The sequence below is a fragment of the Rattus norvegicus genome, chromosome 4 (assembly GCF_036323735.1).
Source record: "Rattus norvegicus strain BN/NHsdMcwi chromosome 4, GRCr8, whole genome shotgun sequence".
Taxonomy (NCBI): Eukaryota; Metazoa; Chordata; class Mammalia; order Rodentia; family Muridae; genus Rattus; species Rattus norvegicus.
Window position 1 is genome coordinate 14267769 of NC_086022.1, and position 23415 is coordinate 14291183.

General features: G+C 45.4%; 1 protein-coding gene across 6 annotated transcripts in view; it reads left to right on the top strand.

The window, feature by feature from the left end:
- Window positions 1–23242, top strand: part of Napepld (N-acyl phosphatidylethanolamine phospholipase D) — a 39420-nt gene extending 16178 nt beyond the window's left edge. For all 6 annotated transcript variants that reach the window (XM_006235908.5, XM_039107244.2, XM_006235910.5 and 3 more), the window contains exons 2-5: window positions 539–848; window positions 8937–9583; window positions 15574–15688; window positions 20710–23242. In XM_006235908.5, coding sequence (XP_006235970.1) covers window positions 539–848; window positions 8937–9583; window positions 15574–15688; window positions 20710–20844 — 1207 coding nt within the window. In that variant the 3' untranslated portion in view covers window positions 20845–23242. The remainder of the gene's footprint in view (window positions 1–538; window positions 849–8936; window positions 9584–15573; window positions 15689–20709) is intronic.
- Window positions 23243–23415: the final 173 nt, after the last annotated feature.

A 23415-nucleotide genomic window follows, 5' to 3' on the forward strand; every position in this document is an offset into this window, starting at 1 on the left:
CCCCAGCTTTCATAGTGCACAGTGGTCAGCTCCCAATGGTCAGTTGAGATTTTGGACCCATCCAAGGATCACTTAATCCCATAATCCAGTCACTTCACAAAAGTTCCACCCCTGAAAACAGCTCTGTTGGGAACCCAGCCTTTAACACATGAGCCTCTTTTGTGGGGCTGGGAAGTGCTTTCTATCCAGATCATAATAGTACTTTTGTTTAACTCTGTAGAATGTCACTGAAACAGACAAGTTTATGTCCAAACACTGGCTAGGGAAATGGTGTTGTAGGTTACAATAGTGAAGGGGCTTTTGAAAGGCTCGGCTAGTATGTTGATAAGGCAAACATCCTTAATTTCTAGTAAGCAGCGATACTGGAACTTAAAATTCTATTTTGCAGCAAGAAAATTTGAATCAATACAAACATAAAGAATACTCTTAGGGTTGGGGAAATGCTATTGGCTGAGAATGGCACTGTCTGATATGCTTTGATGCCTTTTGGTTAAGCTTGGTAATGTCCACTTTCTCTTTCCCTTTTTCCTTTTCGAAGCTTCCCACGGAAAGACATGGATGAAAATGAGAACAGCCAGTCTCCAGCGCCAAGCCATCAGTATCCAAAAGAAACACTGAGGAAGCGTCAGAATTCAGTGCAGAATTCAGGAGGAAGCGAGTCTTCCAGGCTCTCCAGGAAAAGCTTCAAGCTGGACTACAGACTGGAGGAGGACGTAACCAAATCAAAGAAAGGAAAAGACGGGAGATTTGTGAACCCATGGCCAACGTGGAAGAACGTCTCTATCCCAAACGTGCTCAGATGGCTGATAATGGAGAAAGATCACAGCAGTGTCCCGGGTTCCAAAGAGGTAGGCAGCGTGTAGCGGGTTTGGAGTGTACACAGATGTGACTTGGTTTCTCTGGGAGGTGTGACCCTCTTACGATTTGTGCTGTTCCTGTATGAGGAGGCACAATGGTAAGTTTCGAAGAGACAAATGGGTCCTGTGACCACATCCTCCGGGTCCTGTGCAGTAGCACAGGACATGTGTAAATGATCTTTCCAGTCTACAGCCAAAGGCTGGGGTAAAGCGCTTTAGAAACAGAGGGGCGCGTTGGTCAGCCCTGACTGGCAGTGTTGGGGCTGGCTTCAGGTGTATGCGTGGTGGTCCTAGAAAACTATTTTGCGGAGGTTTTCCGGGTAAGATTATTGCGTGAACCACATTACGAACATGAGAAAATGCATGGTGTAGTCCAGAAAGTAGCAGTTTGGATGGATCCTGCAAAGTAAGCCGTGACCTAGAGTGTGCCTTTAATCCTCGGGCTTGGCCGCTACTGCTACAAAGGAGGTCTTTTGAGGTTCTCGCAGCTGTGAAGGTCGACTATGTCTATCAGCTTTCAACTACAGTTGCTAATGTGTCCCCTGTAGCATAGGTGTGCTTGATAGGGGTGGACGAGTGGGTGACAGTTCCAGAGTAAGATGACAGGGGCATCTTATTTTCCTTTCAAATCTTTCTTAGTTTCCCCCTGTGCTTCCTGTCATCTTTCTTTAAGTGCCATCCCGCCCAGTCTTTGGGGAGCTGGGGGCATTCCTGATGGCTTTGGTCTACAGTGGGAAGAGGTAAGGAGACTGTGCTGGTGGAGGTGGATTCTGGTCTTAGATCTACTTGGTAAATGTTGCCTTTCTTTAAAGGATGTAGGATTGAAAACCTTATACCCCACCTGGAGTGGTGGCTCACACCTTCAGCACTCAGGAGGCAGAGGCAGGTAGATCTATGAATTCAAGGCCAGCCTGGTCTACAGAGTGAGTTTCGGGACAGCCTGGGCTACACAGAAAGACTCAAGAAAAGGGGGCTAGAAGAGGTGGGTGGGGGGAGGATTGGAAAATCGTCTGTCATTTTCATGCTAGAAATATTTATAGTTATCTATATAGTTTATCTACACATGTATGTATAGATATGCATGTATACACACAGAGATGTGTATAGTTTATCTACACATGTATGTATAGATATGCATGTATACACACAGAGATATGGATATGTTTTCTAGGCTGCTGATGGATTAAACCTGAGGCCCAATAAATTGTTTTGTTGGTTGAGACAGGATCTTGATCTGTAGCCCAGGCTGGCTTCAAACTTGTAAAACTCTCAAGTGCTAGACGTGGACCACCAGGCCTGACCTCAATATTTTCTTTTTAAGAACGTTTTAGAGTTAGGCTAGCATTAATAGATTAAAAAGTTAGATTCAGAGCTTTTGAGGATTAGACAAAGGAACAAGGAAACTGTTTAGTTGTTTGTTTGTTTTGTTTTTGAGACTCAGGCTCCCTGTGTAATTTACGGGCGCTTACTGGAACTTACTGGAATTTACCGAGAGCCCACACTAGCCTTGACCTTGTGATCCGCCATCCTCGTTCCCTTTGACTGCTGGGGTTAGAGGTGTGTTCCATCTCACCTGGCCTTCGCTTCTCCCCTTGATGAACTCCATCCGAGAAGAAACAGTCAGACTGGGAGGAGAGGGTCTAGGGTGTAAGGTCAGGATGATGAGCTGTGTGGTTTTCGTTGGTGTAAATCTCTTCCTTGGTTTGAGCCACAGCTTCTAAAAGTAGAGGTCAGCAGGGAGGGGTTCAGTGTTGCTTCCTTCAGAGACTCAGTGGCTGCATGAGCGTACAGTTGTATCTCCTCATTGGAACAGTTCAAGAGATTCTAGAAATTGGGTTGACTCTAAGGACCTGCCAGGCCAGTGGGCTTGAAGGGAATGTTTGTCCTCTTGGAAAACCAAGAAAATCTGCAGAAGATGCACACATGTGAGGAGGAGCATTGCCTTTGGCTGCACCAGCATGGACCTTAGGAATGCAAGTGTGTCTAGTCACGTGTTAGTTAGCTAGCATTTACTGAGCACACGCAGTGTGCCGGGCATACTCCGTTATGTGCTAAAGTGTGAATAGACTAAGTCAGTCAGCTGTGTGTGTATTAAAACACAGTTGCAGTGGTGAGTCAGGCAGAGATGTGAGAGGGAGGGCTACATACGGCTGCATTCTCCAGGGTATAAAAAAGATACCGAAGGGGACGCATGTATTTGAATATGCCACTTAAAAATGAATTCGGAATAACTTGAAAGAAGAACACGTTTGCACTACTTCAGTGTGTATCTCACTGATGACATCTTACCCATCTTAGTTCCTCCTTGTCTTCCGTGAAAGCCTAGAATTAGATCAAACACATGTTGGCTTTCCTTATTTCAGGGACAACTGTAACTTTGTGTTTAAACACCTTTTAAAACATGCTAAAAGGATGTGCATTTTCCTAGTACAGCTGCAGTTCCCAAGTCCCCAAACCACAAACAGAAACAAAATTGGGGCAAATAGGTGAGGACCCGAGACCGGAGGTCAACTCTAATTTAATTGGATTTCTGGCGGTCGTTTTTTGAGTAGATCCTGACCTTAAGTCACTACTCTGAAAAGAAAATAACATTTACATAAAGAAATTATATATTATGCTATCAATAGCATGTTATAGTGTATTGTGTTTGTTTACCTGTGTATCTGAAAGTGCTGTAGAAGAAACATATGATTAATGTGCACCTTAATTGATGGTTCTAAAGAAAGTGGGTCAGATAGTTGCCCGGAGAGAAAGAGTTTCTTCCCCGGGGCCATTCTGGGTGGGAATCTGTCTCTTCTGGAACATTAGAGCAGAGTGTCAGCTCACGGGCCGCACATTGTTCAGAGGCTGTTGTCACTTTGCCACGCTGTTGGCTCCATGACCTTGTCTGATTGTTATTACGGTTCACGGTCACTGACCGAGGGGCAGCCTTTTAAGGAGGGAGGGAGACAGATACTTGGTGAATGTCATTACTTGGAGGAGGCTGTCAAATTGGAGCGCAGGCTGCCCAGCAGGGCTGGGTAATCAGAGTGGGACTCCAGGAGTTGGGAACCAGTTTTATGCTCTACCCTGACTGCTTGTCCCTTTTTTTCCGTACCAGTCCCAGGAGATAGTCTGCAGTGGTTTAAATCTTACTTGATCTGCTCAGCTCATGTGTTAAAGGCTTTTTCCTCAGCCTGATGCTATCGAGGCTCGGTAGAAACACTCAGACTCCCCTCAGTAGGGGAGGTCTTCTGGCCGTTGATGGCTGCCCTTGAAGGTGACTCTCCTCTCTCCTTTCTTTCATTTCCGGGCCTTGCTGTAGATCCCCTGCTATGGTGTGCTGCCCCTCTAGGGCACAGAGCAACAGAGCCACTTGGTCGTGACTGGAAATCTCCAACACTGAGCAGACCCAGCCATCTCATTGGTACCTATTTTCCCCTAGACATCTTCATTTTGTATTCATCCCTGTCGTCAGTACCGAGCAGGCGTTTTCACTGTGAAAATAACACTTTCTGTACTTATTTCGGCTGGAGGAAATTCCCGTATCTTCTCCTTGGAAAATTCCATCCTTTGTTTTGTTCCAGAATGACTAGGTAGCTTTTGTGTTCAGTGGGCACAGGAAAAAAAATCCAGAACAACCGAAGATAACAGATCCCAAGAGTTGCTTGTAATAGGATTTGGCCTAGATGTTTAAAATGGCACATTGTCTAAAAAAGTTGTTTGTTTGAAGCATGAAAGGTTCCCTGTGAAAGTCTTCCCCTGCAGAGGGTGGATTCAGATGAGCAGAGCCATATTTTTCTTGTGATTTTCATTCCCTGCGAAACATCCCACAGTTTACTGCTACTGCCTGGGATCAAAGACATCTGTACACTTCAAAACAACCCTTTCCTCAAGAAAATCAAAACATCAGTAATTATGGGCCTTATGATTTCCCTTTTGCATTTTCCATGAAGGAAAATTAACCAAGACAATATTGGTCTAGCCAAACAAACAACCTTGTTTTCTTCAAGAAATCAAGAATTCCTTCCTTCTCTTCATCCCTCCTGTTCTACATTCGTTTTCTAACTCTGTTGGAATGAATATTTATAAATCCTTCTGGTGTGTGTGTGCACACACGTGAGATGTGAGTGTGCAGAGGTTGGAGCGTGCCACTGGGCATCTTCCTTTATCACTCTCCACCTTCAGTTTTTGGGAAGGTCTAGTCTGCCACTGACTTAGCTAGGCTGGCCGGCCTGGGAGCTTCAGGAATCCTGATTTCTCCCAGTTAGTGCTGAGGTCCCAGACATGCCATGGTCAGCTTTTGTGGGGGATGGTGGGGATCAGAACTCAGTCTCAGGGCTTGTGTAGCAGGCCCTTTACCCCCTCAGTCATCTCCCTGGATTCCCGAGGAAATCGTTTTCTGCTTTGATTTCTCTTTGGTTGCTCAGTTGTAGGTCTTGTTTGTTTGAGTTTTCCGAGGAAGCTGCCAGGCGGTTCCTTGGTAAAGATAAGCTGTCGCTTTGTCGTGAGGGAAGACGGGCACACAGATGTGTTAATGTTCTGTTGCTGTGGCAAAACACCGGGAGCAAGGCATCTTGTAGAAGGAAAGCTGTATCTGGGCTCATGGTTCCCGTGGTTCCATCACTGTGGAGATGCGTGGCAGCAGGCACAGGCTGAGAGCTCACCCCTGGAACTGCAGGCAGGAAGCCCCGGAGAACTGGGATGGTGCCTGGCATGGAAGCCTCAAACCCCGCTCCCACTGATATACTTGCTCCAGCAAGGCCACACCTCCTAAACTTCCCCAAACAGCGCCACCAGCTGGGAACCAAGTGTTTAAACATCTGAGCCTCTGGGGAACTTTCTCATCCAAACCCCACAGCAAAGAAAAGTGTTCAGATCTCATCGCTACTTTTATCTTCTTATAAGAAAGACACTTTCTTGAGCAATAATTTCCATCCTATACGACTGACCCATTAAACATAGTTTAGTGGTTTTTAGTATATTCGTGCATATGTGCAACTACGGAAACTCATTCCTGTTATTTCCAAATGTAATACTCATGTCGTTCTTTTGCTTTCCTCCGTCCCCTGGAAACCACCTACGGTGATGTCTTAACCTTGGCGAATCAATTGAGACTGCTAATGATGCCATGCCCAGTGTGGGCTTTATGGCCTGGCAGCCCTTCCAATAATGCGAAATGCCAAGCTCCAGCTGGCCTTTAAACTGGAGCAGACCCAAGGTGCATTAGTTTTCAGGGGTCGTGATTTTCCAGATATTTCAACACACTGCTTCATGTGGTGCTGCTTCAACATTTTAAAGTGGTTTTGTTAACATCATACAAGCTCCACATATTTAAAGAGTGTAATTGGATGAGTTTTAACATTGTCACATGCAGAACAGATTGTCACAGAAAAGATAACGAATGTACCCCACCCCCCCAACCAAGCGTTTCCTTGTGGTTTTGTTGTCTTATCTCCCCGTATTCTGCACACTGTTCCCTGAGCTCCTACTTCCTATAATGTAAGGTGGCTTAGTGTTTGATCACAGGCTATGCATGGATGGGGCCTGAGTTCAGTCTTCACTAGCAGCAGCAGCACACACACACAGAGAGAGAGAGAGAGAGAGAGAGAGAGAGAGAGAGAGAGAGAGAGAGAGAGAGAGAGAGAGAGAATGAATTAGAAGGTAGCACGGGACCCTCTGGCTGACTTTTGTAAGGGTAACTGTGTAACTTTACTTTCTGGTCTCTAAGATGAAGGTAGTTTTTAATCTCTGGTGTTTTGATTTATATTAAATCTAAAGTTTTTTTTAATGAATCAACACAGCATCTAACAGTAAACTCTATATAAGTGTCGGCCATTGCCGATGTTATTTTGTGCTGTATTTCAGTAGAGTCCTTGATGTGATAGCATTCTGTCATCATCACTGTCATGTGGCTAGTATTACGCCCAACACATTCATTTCTTTCCTTTCCCTAAAGATATGACTTGTTTAGTTTCTGTGACTGTGTGTGGTGAGACCAGAAGAGGTATCGGATTCCTGGAACCGGGGTTGTGAGTGGCTGTGAGCTGCCTTATGTGGGTGCTGGTCCTCTGAAAGACCAGCAGGCGCATTAACCGCTGAGCCATCTCTCCAGAGCCCTTTTCTTCCTTTGCCCCCATTTTATTTTAGAACATTTTTCCTTCTTAATTCTCTGCAAATATATATATATATATATATATATATATATATATATATATATATATAACGTGATACCTTTTCACCAACCCTAATTGTGAAATTTGAGAATTAATTAAAAAAACTAGCATTTTTTGTTCATTAATTTATCCAAAAAAATTTTTTAAAGATTTATTTATTGCTCTTACCCTTTCTCTTACACTCTCTCTCATCCTCCCCTCTTACCTCCTCTTACTCTTTGTTCTTCTCTGTTCTTGCCTCCTTCCCCCTCCCCACCACATGCCCATGGCCAACTGCCTTTCCTCTCTTCTACTCTTCTCTCACTAAACCTCTCCACATGGGGGAAAAAAGATTTATTTATTTATTATATTTAAGAAGACTGTAACTGTCTTCAGACATACCAGAAGAGGGCATCAGAACTCATTACAGATGGTTGTGAGCCATCATGTGGTTGAACTCAGGACCTCTGGAAGAGCAGTCGGTGCTCTTAACTACTGAGCCATCTCTCCAGACCTTATCCAAACATTTTTATTGATCACATCCCGTGTCGCAGTCACTAAACTTGGCACTTCAAATGATTTCCGAGCTGAATAAGACAAGAGTCTACCTTCAAACCAGGATCCCTAGAGGAGGCCCGTGTTCCTAGAAACATGCACGTCCAGGGCGAGGCCTCCATCTGGAGAGACTTAGAGACGGCCCCTTGGAAGATGTACAATTTAATTACCGTCTCAAAGGACTGAGAGAGGGAAAGTCTGAGAAATGGGTCAGTAGGGGGTCTGAAACTCAGTCCAGGACAGGGAGTTTCACAGGCAGCTAGTTGTTGGGCAAGGGGATGAGATGGACTTTGTCAAGCATTAGAGAGCAGTGAAGACTTTTCCACAGGTCTTACGATATTAACCAAGGCTAGCCTTGAACTCTTGATCCTTCTCCGTCCGCCTCCCAGAGTTGTAAATGTTCCCTCCCCTGTCCAGCTTGGCACTGTCGAGGACTGTCACAGCTCTCGTGTGTGCCCGGAGTGGGCACCCAGACAGCTGAACAAACAGTCATGAGTCCTTTCATGTGTCCAGCTGCTACCTAGGAGCTCAAGTGGAGGTTACTGGTTATGTAGAGATAAAAGAAGTTGGCAAGCCTGGTGCGTGCTTGCCCACTGGGGTTAGGACTTACTGTCTGTCTTCTTTCGGAATACTTCTAGAGTGTGCATTGTGAGCCAGCCGTTCCTAATTCAGTTCTCATGACAATGTCACACCCATCTTCCACTTGGGGAACTGAGTTTGGAGGGCTTAAGAGACATCACTGTTGTCCTCTCTTTCCTTTCCTGGCTGGGCCTTCTCACTCAGACCGTCTGGGTGGCATCTTGGCTCCTTTTCACCCTTTCTTGTGTCAGCCGGCTTTGTAAGGGTAAGGAATGAGAAGACCCGTTTATGAATGTGACCCTCCTCACACACCCCTCACCCCCCAGGAGGCATCACACTATTTTGCTTTGAACTTTATGCGCCCAAAAAGTAAGGTATGTAAGATCCAAGGGTTAAACATCGGCTGCTGCAGCTTGCTTTGTAAGGTCCGGGGGCCGGGCTGCTTCTCAGGTCGGTTTTCACCAGCAAACACATCCTCAGCTCAGTGAGTCACCAGCGGCAAGCGCCTGCATGGAGGCCAGTCTCCTGCCGGCGTTCCGGAAGAGAGCCTTCAAAAAATAAACCTAGCGGTTCTGAGAGCTTTAAAGTTAATTTTCCTTTTGCTTTTGCATTCAGGGCTCTAGATCCCTAACTGTTGTTACTAAGTCTCGTGTGGTTTGAGGGCCGAGCGGAAGCAGCAGGTACTTTGGATGACTTCAGTTGTCCCCAAATAGCTCTTCCCTCAGGAATTTAGGTCAGAGTGCTCTCTGCGATGATGTAATATCTTTTCAGCCTTAAATACTGCTGTTTTCTCTTCTTTTTATATATACAGGAGCTTGACAAAGAACTCCCAGTGCTTAAGCCTTATTTTATCAGTGACCCGGAAGAAGCTGGAGTGAGAGAGGCTGGCCTACGAGTCACGTGGCTGGGACACGCGACGCTGATGGTGGAAATGGACGAGCTCATCCTCCTCACGGATCCCATGTTCAGCTCTCGAGCCTCTCCCTCGCAGTACATGGGTCCGAAGCGGTTCCGCCGTCCCCCGTGTACCATAAGCGAACTGCCCCCAATAGATGCTGTCCTCATTAGTCACAACCACTACGACCACCTGGACTACGGCTCTGTCCTGGCTCTGAATGAACGGTTTGGCAGTGAGCTGAGGTGGTTCGTGCCGCTGGGCCTTCTCGACTGGATGCAGAAGTGTGGCTGTGAGAACGTGATTGAGCTCGACTGGTGGGAGGAGAATTGCGTCCCTGGCCATGATAAGGTCACCTTCGTTTTCACGCCCTCCCAACATTGGTGTAAAAGGACCCTCCTGGATGACAACAAGGTTCTGTGGGGCAGCTGGTCTGTGCTAGGGCCTTGGAATCGGTTCTTTTTCGCTGGGGATACTGGTTACTGCCCTGCTTTTGAAGAGATTGGAAAAAGGTTTGGTCCTTTTGACCTCGCGGCTATTCCCATTGGAGCTTATGAGCCAAGGTTTGTAAGTGTGTGCTTTACAGGTGGTGCTCCTTATACTCTGTAGCTGGTGATTTTAGCGGTGGGCTTGATTATCGTTGATGGAGGTTGAAGTCGATTCACATTCAATTTTACACATACCCTGCCAGAACCTACGTACCCTCCGACTTATATCCAGGAGCCAGAATTAACCTTCCTTTTCCCCCCGTGGATGGCTCTCTCTAGAGATGACTATCTTTTACCCTGATAGGAATTTTCCAGTGCCTGCCCTGCAGCTCCTCTATGTTTAACAGAGCGAGAAGGCAAGGAATCGTCCTGGAGCTAGCCCTCAAGATGGTTACTTTCAGTGAGCTGCAGGCAGAGACTCTGGTCCTAACATACAGTACTCACTGCTTCTCTAGCCACTGTGGACTCAGCACTCATTTTCAGAGTAGATATGGGCCACACTGCCATTAACGACAGGCAGACCCTGTCACTGTCTGTTTTACTTAATACTGTGTGTCTTAATCTCCTTAAGGAAGAGAGATAAGGTTTTGTCAAGATGTTCAGATGCAGCAGAACAGATTCCAACAAAGTGGTCTAGGGGGTTGGCTCGCAGGGCAGTAAAATGAATGCTCTCCCAAGGCTAGCACAGGGACACAGGCTTGGATTCTCAGAGCCTAATGTAAAGAGCTCTGCCTGACAGCACATTCTTGTAATTCCAGAGTTGGGGGTGCAGGCGGGAGGGCCCTGGGTGCGTGGCCAGCCAGTCTAACGAGTCAGTGAGATCAGGCTAGGGAAATGGATTAATGCCTGAGAGGCACTTTGGCAATCCCTGAGGCCCAGGTTGATCCCCAGAACCGGCAGGTTAGAAGGAGAATCAGCTCCTGTGAGTCCTCTTCTAACTTCTGCTTACGTTTGCCCACATGCCGTGCCACACGTAAAGGGTAAATAAATGTGATAACGTTTTTTCTTAAGGTAGAGAGTAGTAGAGGAAAATAGGTCTGGCCTGTACATGCCACACACACATGTGTACATATGTCCACACTCTTCTCCACATGTGGATGCATGGGTGCCATTTGCGCAGCCCCACAAACATCCTTAAGACAAGCAGTGCATTTATAATCGCAACGGCTGGGGGCTCACTTCATAGTGATTTGTACACTGGATTGGGTGAATCCAGCCTTTTGTTTTCACCTGACACCTGCCTGTCAGTCTGTCCATCTGTCTGTCCATCCATCCATCCACCCATTTTTCTTTTCTGTAACTGGAGATCGGATCCAGGGCCTCCAGCATGCTAGGCAAGCAGTTTTATCACTGAGCCATATCCCCGTCTCTGTCAAATTTGTTAACTTTTAAGCTCCCAAACCATTTTTCTTATTAACATCTCTTCTTCTAGTCTGCTAACGGCTCTTTGGTTAGTTGGTCTTACTGTTTCCTCGTCGTGGGTAGGGTTAGATGCTCTCACCTGTTTCGGATTCTTGGTAATTATTTAAATCATTGCAACTTGTCAGATGAGGTGGCCCGGGCCACTAATCCCAAAACTTAGAGGTTGAGCAGGAGGAACTGCTTCAGAAAATCACTCCCACCACATACCATGACAGAAGCTACTGTATAAGTCAGTATTAGTGTTTGAATTTTGCTTTTTCCATTCAAATTATTTTAGTTCTCATGCAACTTCTGAAAATATCAACATGGCTTTAAAAAAAAAACTGTTACAGATAATTTTCAAATGATGTTGGTTTTTTCTTACTACATTAGAATATCTCTTTATAATTATAAAACAGGCCTTCACAGGCAGCAGCATTTGCGCTTGATGTATGTGTCTGTGGTGACACAGCAAACATCATGCTTACGGCCTTCTCTGCAGTGCTGCAGTCTCTCTAGGCTGTGAGGGGCTGGGTGGGGGCTGGGCGGGGGCTGGGGGCATTGCTGGCTTTAAGAGTATTAAATGTGGGAGGTCACATGTATTGTGGAATCTGTGTGTGTGTGTGTGTTGTTTTTGTCAACACTAGCTGTTTTATAAATAAAACTTAGGAATTATGTGCACATGTAAGCTGATTATAGAAAAAAAAAAAACCCAAGCCCCCCCCAGAACATTGGCTTTTAGTTTTGTGCTGGGAATATTTCATGCCTTCTTCTGGGGTCTCTTATCCCTGGACATTGTAGCTGGAGTTTAGCATTTCCTGTTTCTCTCTCGCAGTGCTGGGGATTGAATCCAGAGTCTGGACATACAAGCTAGGTCAAGTGACCCCTCATTGGCCTGGTTCCTTAGTGCTAACATCTTCATTTTAATTGCTAGAGTTAAAAAAAAAAAAAGAACCATTTCTGGTAAACATGAAGTTAGAGAGGAAGTGGGCTTGCATCGGAGTGTTTGGTAAGTGAGTAGACTCACCAAGACTGTTTCCGGTTTGCCTTGGTTCCTGAGTGTCAGGCCATGAGACAGAACATCGCTTCTGTAGGCCGTCGAGGACACAGAGGCTTTGTTTTGGGTTCCTGGAGCACCCAACAGCTGCGTACAGTAAACATCACCCTGTGCTGTTGCCGATGGATGGACTCTTCCATGAAGGGTTCCAGGAAGGGCAGAGCGCCTGTGAGAGCCACACCCCTCGGCCTCCCTAGTGTTTGTTGCAAGTGGCAAATTAGAATGAAAAGAACATGAAGAAGACATTTCCCCCAGCTAAACTAAGCGAAACATGTGCGTGTCCTTTGACAAAATCACTCATTCTTTTCCCTGAAGATGAGATGTTTTTGTTCGTTTTCTTTCCAGCGGAAGTTGGTGAGTAGGTGCGGCATTCAGTGCTTTCACAAGCTGTCTAGGTGACCTAACTGCCACGAGTCCTTTCTAGGGCGGATCAGTTTCTACTTCACAGACACGAAAGTGTAGTGAAGGGAATTGGAGAAAACTTTCCAAAGGCATTCTAGCCACGATGGGAGTGGGACCAGGAGGCTCTGTGCTTCAGGAGCTGGGCTGGTTCCAAGGCCTCAGTGGGCCTTTCAGGACTTTGTCATGGGTAGCCACACCCACTATTCAGTTTTACTGATTTTTTTTTATAGATTTATTTTTTTATTTTTATTTGCATTGATGTTTTGCCTTCATGTGTGTCTGTGTGCCTGCGTGAGGGTGCCTGCTTCTCTGGACCTGGAGTTAGAGACAATCGTGAGATGCCACGTGGGTGCCTGGAATTGAACCAAGGTCCTTTGGAAGAGCAGCCACTGCTCTTAACTGCTGAGCCATCTCTCCAGCCCTGTTTTACTTAAAGTAAAATTCCTTGACTAGCAGTGAGACTCTCTGCACCTTATCTTTAAAGTTTGTACACATTACACCATATGCTAACACATTACACTGTACACTAACACATTACACTGTACACTAACACATTATACCGTACACTAACACAGTACACTGTACAATGACACACTACACTGTACACTGACACATTACACTGTACACTGACACATTACACTGTACACTAACACACACTGTACACTGACACATTACACTGTACACTAACACAGTACACTGTACACTGACACACACTGTACACTGACACACTACACTGTACACTGACACACTACACCGTACACTGACACACCACACTGTACACTGACACACACCGTACACTGACACATTACACTGTACACTGACACACTACACCGTACACTAACACATTACACCGTACACTGACACACTACACTGTACACTGACACACACCGTACACTGACACATTACACTGTACACTGACACTACACTGTACACTAACACATTACACTGTACACTAACACACATTGTACACTAACACATTACACTGTACACTGACACATTACACTGTACACTGACACTACACTGTACACTAACACATTATACTGTACACTAACACACACTGTACACTAACACATTACACTGTACACTGACACATTACACTATACACTGACACACTACACTGTACACTGACACATTACACTATACACTGACACACTACACTGTACACTGACACATTACACTATACACTGACACACTACACTGTACACTGACACACTACACTGTACACTAACACATTACACTGTACACTAACACACTACACTGTACACTGACACATTATACCGTACACTAACACATTACACTGTACACTAACACATTACACTGTACACTAACACACTACACTGTACACTGACACATTACACTGTACACTAACACATTACACTGTACACTAACACACTACACTGTACACTGACACATTACACTATACACTGACACTACACTGTACACTGACACATTACACTGTACACTAACACACTACACTGTACACTGACACATTACACTGTACACTAACACATTACACTGTACACTAACACATTACACTGTACACTAACACACTACACTGTACACTGACACATTACACTGTACACTAACACATTACACCGTACACTAACACACTACACTGTACACTAACACATTACACCTTACACTAACACACTACACTGTACACTGACACATTACACTGTACACTAACACACTACACTGTACACTGACACATTACACTATACACTGACACACTACACTGTACACTGACACATTACACTGTACACTAACACATTACACCGTACACTAACACACTACACTGTACACTAACACATTACACTGTACACTATTTATTTGGGGGGAAAAGTCTTGGCAATGCAATCCAGCCTTGCATTTAGCCTCCTCGTGTGCAGTGGCAGGGTTATATATGTGTGTGCCATAGTACCTGGATTGATACATTAACTCTGGGCTTGCCTTTCATTTGGTCATTTGTGTTTGTACAATATTTTTATTCTGTAGTAACTGGAGTTTGACTTCTAATTCTTTACTCATATATATGATTGTGTGTGTGTGTGTGTGTGTGTGTGTGTGTGTGTGTGTGTGTGTGTAATTTATTTATTGAGGTAGGGCTTCTCTGTGTAGCCCTGGCTGTCCTGGACTTAGCTCTGTAGATCAGGCTGGTCCTGAACTTAGAAATCGGCCTGCATGTGGCTCTTGAGTGCTGGGGTTAAAGATGTGTTCCACCATGCTTAATGTAAGATTTTTTTTTTTCCGGATCTGGGGACCGAACCCAGGGCCTTGCGTTTGCTAGGCAAGCACTCTACCACTGAGCCAAATCCCCAACCCCAAAATTTTGTTTTTAATATTTAGGCATATTCTTGTATCTGTGTGAGTGAATGCCTTGTGTTTGGGTGCCCACAGAGGTCAGAAGAGGGTCCGGCTCCTTATAGCTGGAGTTCCAGGCCGTTGTGAGCTGCCTGGTGTGGGCGCTGGGAACTGAACTCAGGCCTGTGCAGGGGCAGCAGACAGTCTTGACTGCAGAGCTGTCTTGGCAGCCCTGCTTGCTTTCTCCCAGTTAAGTCTGCTGGTGTCCCCAGACTTGCTCTTGGGCTCCTCCTCCTCACTGCTGTGGGCCTCCCCTGGAATTCTCAACTCTGGATGCAAACGCTCAGCACCAGAGTCCTAGCCCAGAAGAGCTACATCGGAGTCACAGAGTAGCTGGTTCTGGATGAGTGAGGTGTGAATTTGATGGCTGTTGATTCGGTCTTAGGTGCACTGACATAGAATCAACCCGAGGAATAGGGGAAGCTGTACAAATAACCCTCGAATACATGTATACAATTCTCAAACGATAAATGATGTGAAAACTGTGAATACAAAAAGCTGCTATGTTTTCAAATGTTCATAGTCCTGTGAAGAATCGTAGTGATTTAAATCTTATTTTATTTTTAACTGAGAGAGAGAGAGAGAGAGAGTGTGTGTGTGTGTGTGTGTGTGTGTGTGTGTGTGTGTGTGTCTGTGTCTGTGTCTGTGTCTGTGTCTGTGTGTGTCTGTGTGTTGTGAGCCACCTGATACGGGAACCAAACTCAGGTCTGCAAAACTAGTTTGTGTTCTTAATTGCACAACTCTCTCTCCAGATATGCAGACTATTAAATATTGATTAGGTGAAACAGCCGTTGGGATTTAGGCTGTTTTCAGAGATTGGATTAATTAATTGCTATTTTATCAGGTGGTTTATGAAATACCAACATGCTGACCCAGAGGATGCTGTAAGGATTCACATTGACGTTCAAGCCAAGAGATCCGTGGCGATTCACTGGGGGACTTTTGCCTTAGCTAATGAGGTAAGCTGGATTTAAACAAACAAACGACCCAGCTTTGACTGTTTGGCTGTGGGTGGGATTTCGGTATTGCTGACCGGCTTCCAGAGACAACACTGTGGAATCAAACTCCATACAGGTATAATGATCACCACATGAACCGGAGGGTGGACGTGTAATTATTAGTAAAATAAGGCTCGAAACAGTATGAATAAAGCCTGCGTGGCGTGCTGTTGCTTAGATTGACTTTCCAGGTAACAAAGTGTGTGCTTCTCCAGTTATCTCTGTGGGGCAGAACAGAACCGTCACATCCCACTCTCCAGACGCTTGTGGATCTGAACACACGGACATGGCCTGTTTACTTGAAGGCAGAAGGGCTGTAATGTAGGACAGATAAATGACTGGTCTCAAACACAGGGAGGGATCTGGAATTGCTTCATGGAAGATGGAAATTTTTTTTTCTCCATCTTTATTAACTTGGGTATTTCTTATTTACATTTCGATTGTTATTCCCTTTCCCAGTTTCCGGGTCAACATCCCCCTAGCCCCTCCCCCTCCCCTTCTATATGGTTGTTCCCCTCTCCATCCTACCCCCATTACCGCCCTCCCTCCAACAATCCCATTCACTGGGGGTTCAGTCTTGGCAGGACCAAGGTCTTCCTTCCACTGGTGCTCTTACTAGGTTATCCATTGCTACCTATGAGGTTGGAGCCCAGGGTCAGTCCATGTATAGTCTTTGGGTAGTGGCTTATTTTACCGTGGCCACAGGCAAGAAGGAAGGCATCTTTCCAGCGGAGGAAAGGGCAGAGCACAAGGGGCAGCACACGCTAGGAAGTAAGGAGTTAGCTGTTTAGCAGGGGAGGGGGTGGTGGAGGGCAGCCAGAGGGGAGAGCTGGAACAGAAGCATCTTGCCTATCAGTTAACTGATTAAGTGCTTGTCATCTCTGACATTGGGGTGAACGTGGTTTGTTCCTAAACTACCCCAGAAGAACTGACTCTTCCTCAGCGGATCCCCAGAGATCTGCTGCCAGCCTGGGTTCTGGGATCAGGCTAGTCTAGAGAAATGTCTCTTTGTTCCTGGATCTGAGACTAGGCCAAGTTTAAAAGTGTTAGAAGTCAATGTCCCCTAGGCTCTGTGTCGCCTGCCCCTCCTTCCTCCCAGGACCCCTCTGCACAGACACAGTGCTTTCTCGCTGCTTTTAGCCTTCTCACCCTGCCTTCTTTCTGGCCTGGTCCCCTCCTAAGATATGGTTTGTTCCAGGGTTACCAAATACGCTCCCTGCTTATTTCCCTAGCCCCTAGTTAAAGTGTTTTCATGGTGAAATAACCTGCATAACGCAGGGTCTTTAGCTGCGCTGCTGGAGGTGGAGTGGAGCAATAAGTAAAAACTGCAGAGCTGGGGGAAGGCTCGCCCACCCGAGGGACGTGTGCCTTTGGCAAGGGACAGGCTGCTGCACGTGTATGCTGCCGTGTGACAGCAGTTTCTTCTGCCATTTCCGTGTGCTGTGTGTGTGGACATCCCATGTGTATCCTGTCAGTAACCTAGCCTGAGTGACGGACTGTCAGGAGGGCTTCTTCGCCGAGACGGAGAGACAAGGCGAGGATCTAAACTTCAGACGTCAAGAATCACTTCACTGTTCAGTATTTAAGCACTGTAATGAATTATCTCTAAGAGTACAGTATAAGTAAAGCTTAGTTAAAACCTGAGTTGTAAAAGTATCTTTTATTCACCGGATGTAATTGTCATCTCTGAGGCTTTCTGCCTCTGTCTGCTAACCCAGGCCTAGTCCTGGAAGCTTCTAGTCTCCGTACAAGCTTACGGCCTAGAATGTTTTCAGCCTCTGAGACTTGCTGCTGAATAAACTCACCCTTTCTAGTTCTTTCTGAGCTCTGGCTGGGTGATTCAACTCAGCTGTTTTTGCTCAAAATTCCTCTCCAAGCTGACTGATTCAATCTGACTTCTCTCTCTTCTCTCCTAAATTGCTCTGCTTGGCCTCAAACTAACTCCAGCAGTCTGTTCCAACCTTCTCATCCTCTGGCTCCTCCTGTCTTCTCCTGCGTTTAGCTTGTTCTCTCCATAACCTGTCTCTGTGTAACTGTCCTGGTGAAACTGCCTCTTTTCTCCTTTTTCTCTCTCTGCACTACTCTGTTAAGTAGTTCCCTTTCGTCTCTCTTCTGAGAATTGGGCATAGCCTATTCTGTCAAATCTTTCTCTGACTCGTCACTTTGTCTGCCATTCAATTAGACATCACTTTCAAACCAGGTGCTTCCTTCTACAGACTAACTTTACCTTCATTGGGATTAAAGGTGTGTGCTGAGGGGGTGTCTGTATTTCAGCCAGGGGGATTAGAGGTGTGTGCTAAGGCTGGGCCACACCACAACTAGAAAGGCTTTTTCAGTAAATAACACAGTCCACAATCTTGGGATTCATAGTGTGATCAAATAGGCCGGAACGCCAAGTTATTTAGTAGTTAGTTGAATGCTGTCAGTGACCCTCTAAACGTAGCCCCAGATGGGCAATAAACAGGGAGGAAAATACCCACATTACATGTTAAGCCCCAAGAAAAGTTTCCTGGCTTTTATATTTTGTTGGTTATCTCATCTCTCCCGGTGAGGATGGAGTGTTGCAGGCAGCAGGCCTGATCCAGTCCTGCAATGAGGAGTAGCAGCCCAGCACTCGTGGCTGGGCAGTCTGAGGAGTTGTTTCTAGAGACCTTGACTCATGTAGCTGGGACTGTAAGCCACAGAAAAGAATTGCAGGTTAAGCCAGCGTCAGGGTGACTCAGTATTAAGAAGCATAAACACCAAGGGCAGATTTCAAGCACAGGCGTTCAGGAAGATATGCTTGGGGCTGGACAGATGGCCCAGTAGATGGAGGCATTAGAAGGTTATAAAGATTGAAGGCATACTTCTGGCTTTAACCTTGGTTCACTGGCTGTTTTATTCCTGTCTGGGATGCTAGTGTAATTGCTGTGCAGGCAGTCTTTACTGGGGATTTATTAGTTGTGTCTAAAGTTTGGACTCTCAGCCACTGGGGAATGTCTACTGGGGATTGGTGAAAGAGCCCGTCCCTTTTCTCAGGTCTTAATCTTCCTACTGTCTTGCTTCATTCACCTTTCTAGATCAGATCCTCCTCCCAGCCAAGGCCCCACCGTATTTACATATAAGCTGTCTCCTCATGTAGCCAGAACCACCTCCCTCCCGACCCTCATAGACAACTTGGCCTTCATTCCACACATTGCCGTGTAAAGTCTGCTCATCTCTATAGAGACAGTGACCTTTGCAATTTGAATCAAATCATGACATGGCGTGACCTGGGAGCCTCATGTTTGGGTGAAAACCTCAGCCTGATGCTTGCCCGCCGTGCCCTGAGCAGCCCAGGATATTTGGTTTACACTTAGGGGGACTTTCTTGGAAGGGCCCCTGAGATTGTCTTTAAAGTAGACTTCATATACAGCACACCTCCCCTCCCCCCACCCCAGAACAGAGTAACCCCTCAGATACTTTATTTCCCTTTGTGTCTGTCTCTATTAGAGAAGGTAAAGACTTTTGTCTGGCTCACTAGCTGGCACACTCTGTAGGTGCCTAGAAGGTAGTCCTCATAGAAGTGGGGGACGCATTCCCCACTGGTGATTGGTTCAGAGACTTTGACTTGTTTTTTAAATGCTACAGCCCTTTCTAATTAGGTAGGAAAAAAAGAAACTTCAAATGAATTAGAAACAAACTATTGTATAGCATAGAGATTTAGGTCAGAAGGGAAATAACTTCAAAAAAGGAGTGAAGTTGGAATGGGGCCTGGGAGAGGTGAGGGAGGGGATAAGGAGTGGATGTTATTGAAGTGGACTGTACACATGTATGAAATTCTCTTAAGAATTTACACAAATTAGTTAATTATTAGTGTGCTTGTACCTCTGGCAGTGTAGTTATACATTTCTTCTTAGTTTGTTCTTTTTACCACATTACGATTCTCTATAGTTTTCTGTTTTTTTTTTTTTTTCATGTGCATGAATGTTTTGCCTGCATGTATGTCTGTGTACCACGTGTGCCTGGTGCCCAAGAGGGCCAGAGGAGGGCGTTGGACTCACTGGGACTGTAGTTACAAAGCGCAGTGAGCCACCATGGGGCGGTAAGAATTGAGCCTGGGTCCTGTAGAAGAGCAGCCAGTGCTCTTAACCGTCGAGCCATCTCTCCATCCCTTCATGGGTGGAACTGTTTACCTTCATACTTTAAATTTCTTTATAATAACAATTTTATTCTACATTTAAGTACTTTCAAAATAATTTACACTGTGTGTTTGTACGGAGCACGTGCCATAGTATGAATGTAGAGGTCAGAGGGGGTCAGTTCTATGCATATACCACGTGGTCTGGGGATCTCACTGGGCCCAGGAGGGGGACATCTGGGATCTTTACCTGCCAGGACATTTTGCCAAGACACCTTGAACTTTTGAAGAAAATATTCAAGTGTGCAAAAAAACCTTCTGAAGCATTCTTTGTGCCATGTTTCGTGGTGCTAAAATCACTGTGGAAATGCAGGCAGTCAGGAGACTGCACTGCAGGGTCTGTTCTCGAGGGCCACCTTCATCCTGACATGGTTTGTTCATGGGGGGCTTTGTGGGTAACACCTGTCTTCATCCAAAAATCAGTGCTTGTCCACACAAACGCAGATGTACAGCGTCCCACATGCTCAATGCTCACATCCGGTCCCTAGCTTGATTCCCCGGTACTGATTCCAGCTACAGTGAAATCATATCATGAGATCGGGAACAGATTTTGTGTATTCTAATGTCACTGGTGCAAGGTGGCAGGCACATGTGTACACACGGACATTTGGATGGACTTATTTCTGTCTAGCACTCGACAGTTTTAGTGACTTCATAAGTGGCTTCACTTGGGTGAGGAGACGTGTTTGTCTGGTTTGCTAATGGTTCACTTAAGGGGATTGTTTTATGTGGCAACTTTTAGTGTGTTTAGTGTGAGTGCTTGTTTGGAGTAGCTGTCAGGTATCTGGATGCTAACTTTTCCTTTTCTTCCCATCTCTGCCAGCATTACTTAGAGCCGCCGGTGAAACTGAATGAAGCTCTAGAGAGATATGGACTCAAGAGTGAAGACTTCTTCATCCTGAAGCACGGAGAGTCACGATACTTGAATACCGATGATAAAGCCTTTGAGGAAACATGAAAGTCGGAATTATCAGTGGAAGCATGAAAAGACTAAGAAAGTAACAAATATTACGACACTTTCCACGAGGAAACAATTTCTGCAAGTGTGTGTTTTGTTCTGTATCATAACTTGCCAATTGATAAGATTTGCTTACATAAACTGTGGGAGTCTAGGGATGGGCTATTTAAGAAACTGTCCAATATGGACTTTAAAAAAATCATACCAATGATACAGACATTGCAAAATCTTATTTTTTATCAGAACACTCTATTTTAGTGGCAGTAAAATTTCTGAGGTTGTGAAAAACTGACATTACAGTTCTATTTCTTTTTCTATTCAGGGCTTTCTATAATGGTCAGTCAAGCTTTACCTACCGAGATCACACACAGACACACACACACACACACACACCACACCCCCACACACACACCACAACCCCCCCACACCACACACACACACCCCCACACCTCCCACACACACACCACACACACACACACTCTTATAGTCACATGATAAGCTTGCCCTCCTCACGGTGACTAACTGCTGGTCATGGTGATGCACATCTGCAGCCTAGCGCTCCAAAGGATAAAGCAGGCAGGTGACAAGTTCAAGGCCAACTGGAGCCACAAGTGAGATGAGGAAACATTAGCTTACATGCCAAATGTTAAGTGATTTTATTTTGTTAAGTATAAGAACATAGGTGTTAGGACTAAATTTATTGTTTTTTAAAATAGATTTTTTTATTGTGGTCAGATATACATTGCATAAAATTGTCGTTTTAACTATGGTGAAAAGCAGCTCTTTGGCCCCAGGCATTCACATTTTTTGTGCAGCCATGAGCACAGAGTACTTACATTTCTAAGAGGGCATCATCTACACAGCTGCACTTCCCAGGTTGAGGCCGATCGGCAGGGAAGGGAAGAGTGGGTTTGAGACTTAGAGCAAGGGTTTAATTTCAAAGGCAGACTTTCTGCCAAGCACAGCTGTAACTAAGGTATCTCCCAGAGGAGAGCGTAGAGCCTGAATGTGAATACAGCACGCACCGGAATTATTTCCTTTTCTACTTCCTCTATACACATTCTCTTTCCTGCTCTCAGCTCCAACCCCAGATATGTCAGTACGATTTATAAGTATGTTTTACATGACTTGGAGGTGGTATATATATTTTTATATTAAATGACCTATAAGCACAATTGTACCTTTAGTAAGCCATTGTGAAATACCTGGTTGTTGTCTTTTTAAGACTGTGGGATCTGCTGAACAGAGTCTTTGTCCCAGCATGCCTCTGCACTCACAGGTTTGTTATGAGCCTCGAGGAAGTGAGCTGCTGGGGTATTAGGGCATTCAGTCTTCTAGACCAATGGTACAAAACACAGCACGTTTTCTCTATGTCAAACATTGTATAGGGAATACTCAGTAATTTGATGCATTTGCATGGGTGATGCATGCCACCTTGGCCTCTCATCAGAATTTCGTCCATCCCTTCGTGGACCTGATTACCCCACAATATGTAACTTACGTGTGGACCCAATATTGCCATGCACAAGAGGACAAGTTAACCTACCTCCGAAGGCAGAGAATAATTCTTTTTTTCAAGCACTTTAGAAATCCGAGGGAGAAAACTTAAGATATCACTCTGATACAGACCAGCACAGTAGACAGCTGAAGAGCATCCCATGATGCATTGCTCCTGTCCGGACACCACCTCACCCACTTACCTTGTGACTTGATTGAGAGGGGAAGAGCCAATGCAAGCAGTCGTCAGAATGTAGTATTTTTATATAAAATGTTCACATCAGTTGGGAAATGTGTGCTGTCACACTGCGTGTGTAGTGAACTCGGCACAGAGGTACTAAAGCACAAGATTCCACTTAAAGTCAGCTTCAGGGAAACCGGGCAAGCATCAGCTCCCCACTGCAAGCAGACATGAATCTGGACCCTAGGGCCGGGGGTGCCAGCCTTGGGCACACAGCTCCACCGGGTACCACTGTAGCCATTGTGTTTCTGTAAGCCATACTGAAAATTCTCTTAAGCAACTGATGTAGCTTAAGTGTTGCTCCGTGAATGGCCTTGGCACTGCTTGTGTGTCCACACCTACGGTTCGAGGCCTTCCTCATGAGCGTGATTTGTGTTCAGGTCCCCAGATTGAACTGGGCCTGCCTTGTTTGTTTTTTTTTTTAGGCTTCCTCATGGTTTTTGTTTCTGTTTACATGTTAAGCTCCATGTGTTATGAAGTGCATCACATCTCTCTACCACAAACACCCTAGTGAATGGTTTCCACTTTATTTTTCTAATCTACATTTCAAAGGCTATATGTGTAAAGTGAAAATAAATTTTGAAGAAAATCTTGTTAGTCTAACATACATTGTAAAACTGTCTAGCCTACTTCTAAATAAAATAAATATTATGGAAGGTACTTGAGAAGATAGCTGAGAGTGTCTATAGGGGCCGAGAGACCTGGCTCAGCGGGGGGGGCACTGGGGCTTGGGTTCTGTTGCCAGCACCACATGGTGGCCCACAAACACCCCCCACCGAACTCGCAACGCCGCCTTCTGACCTTGCGCACATATGTACGTGTGCGCAGGCAAA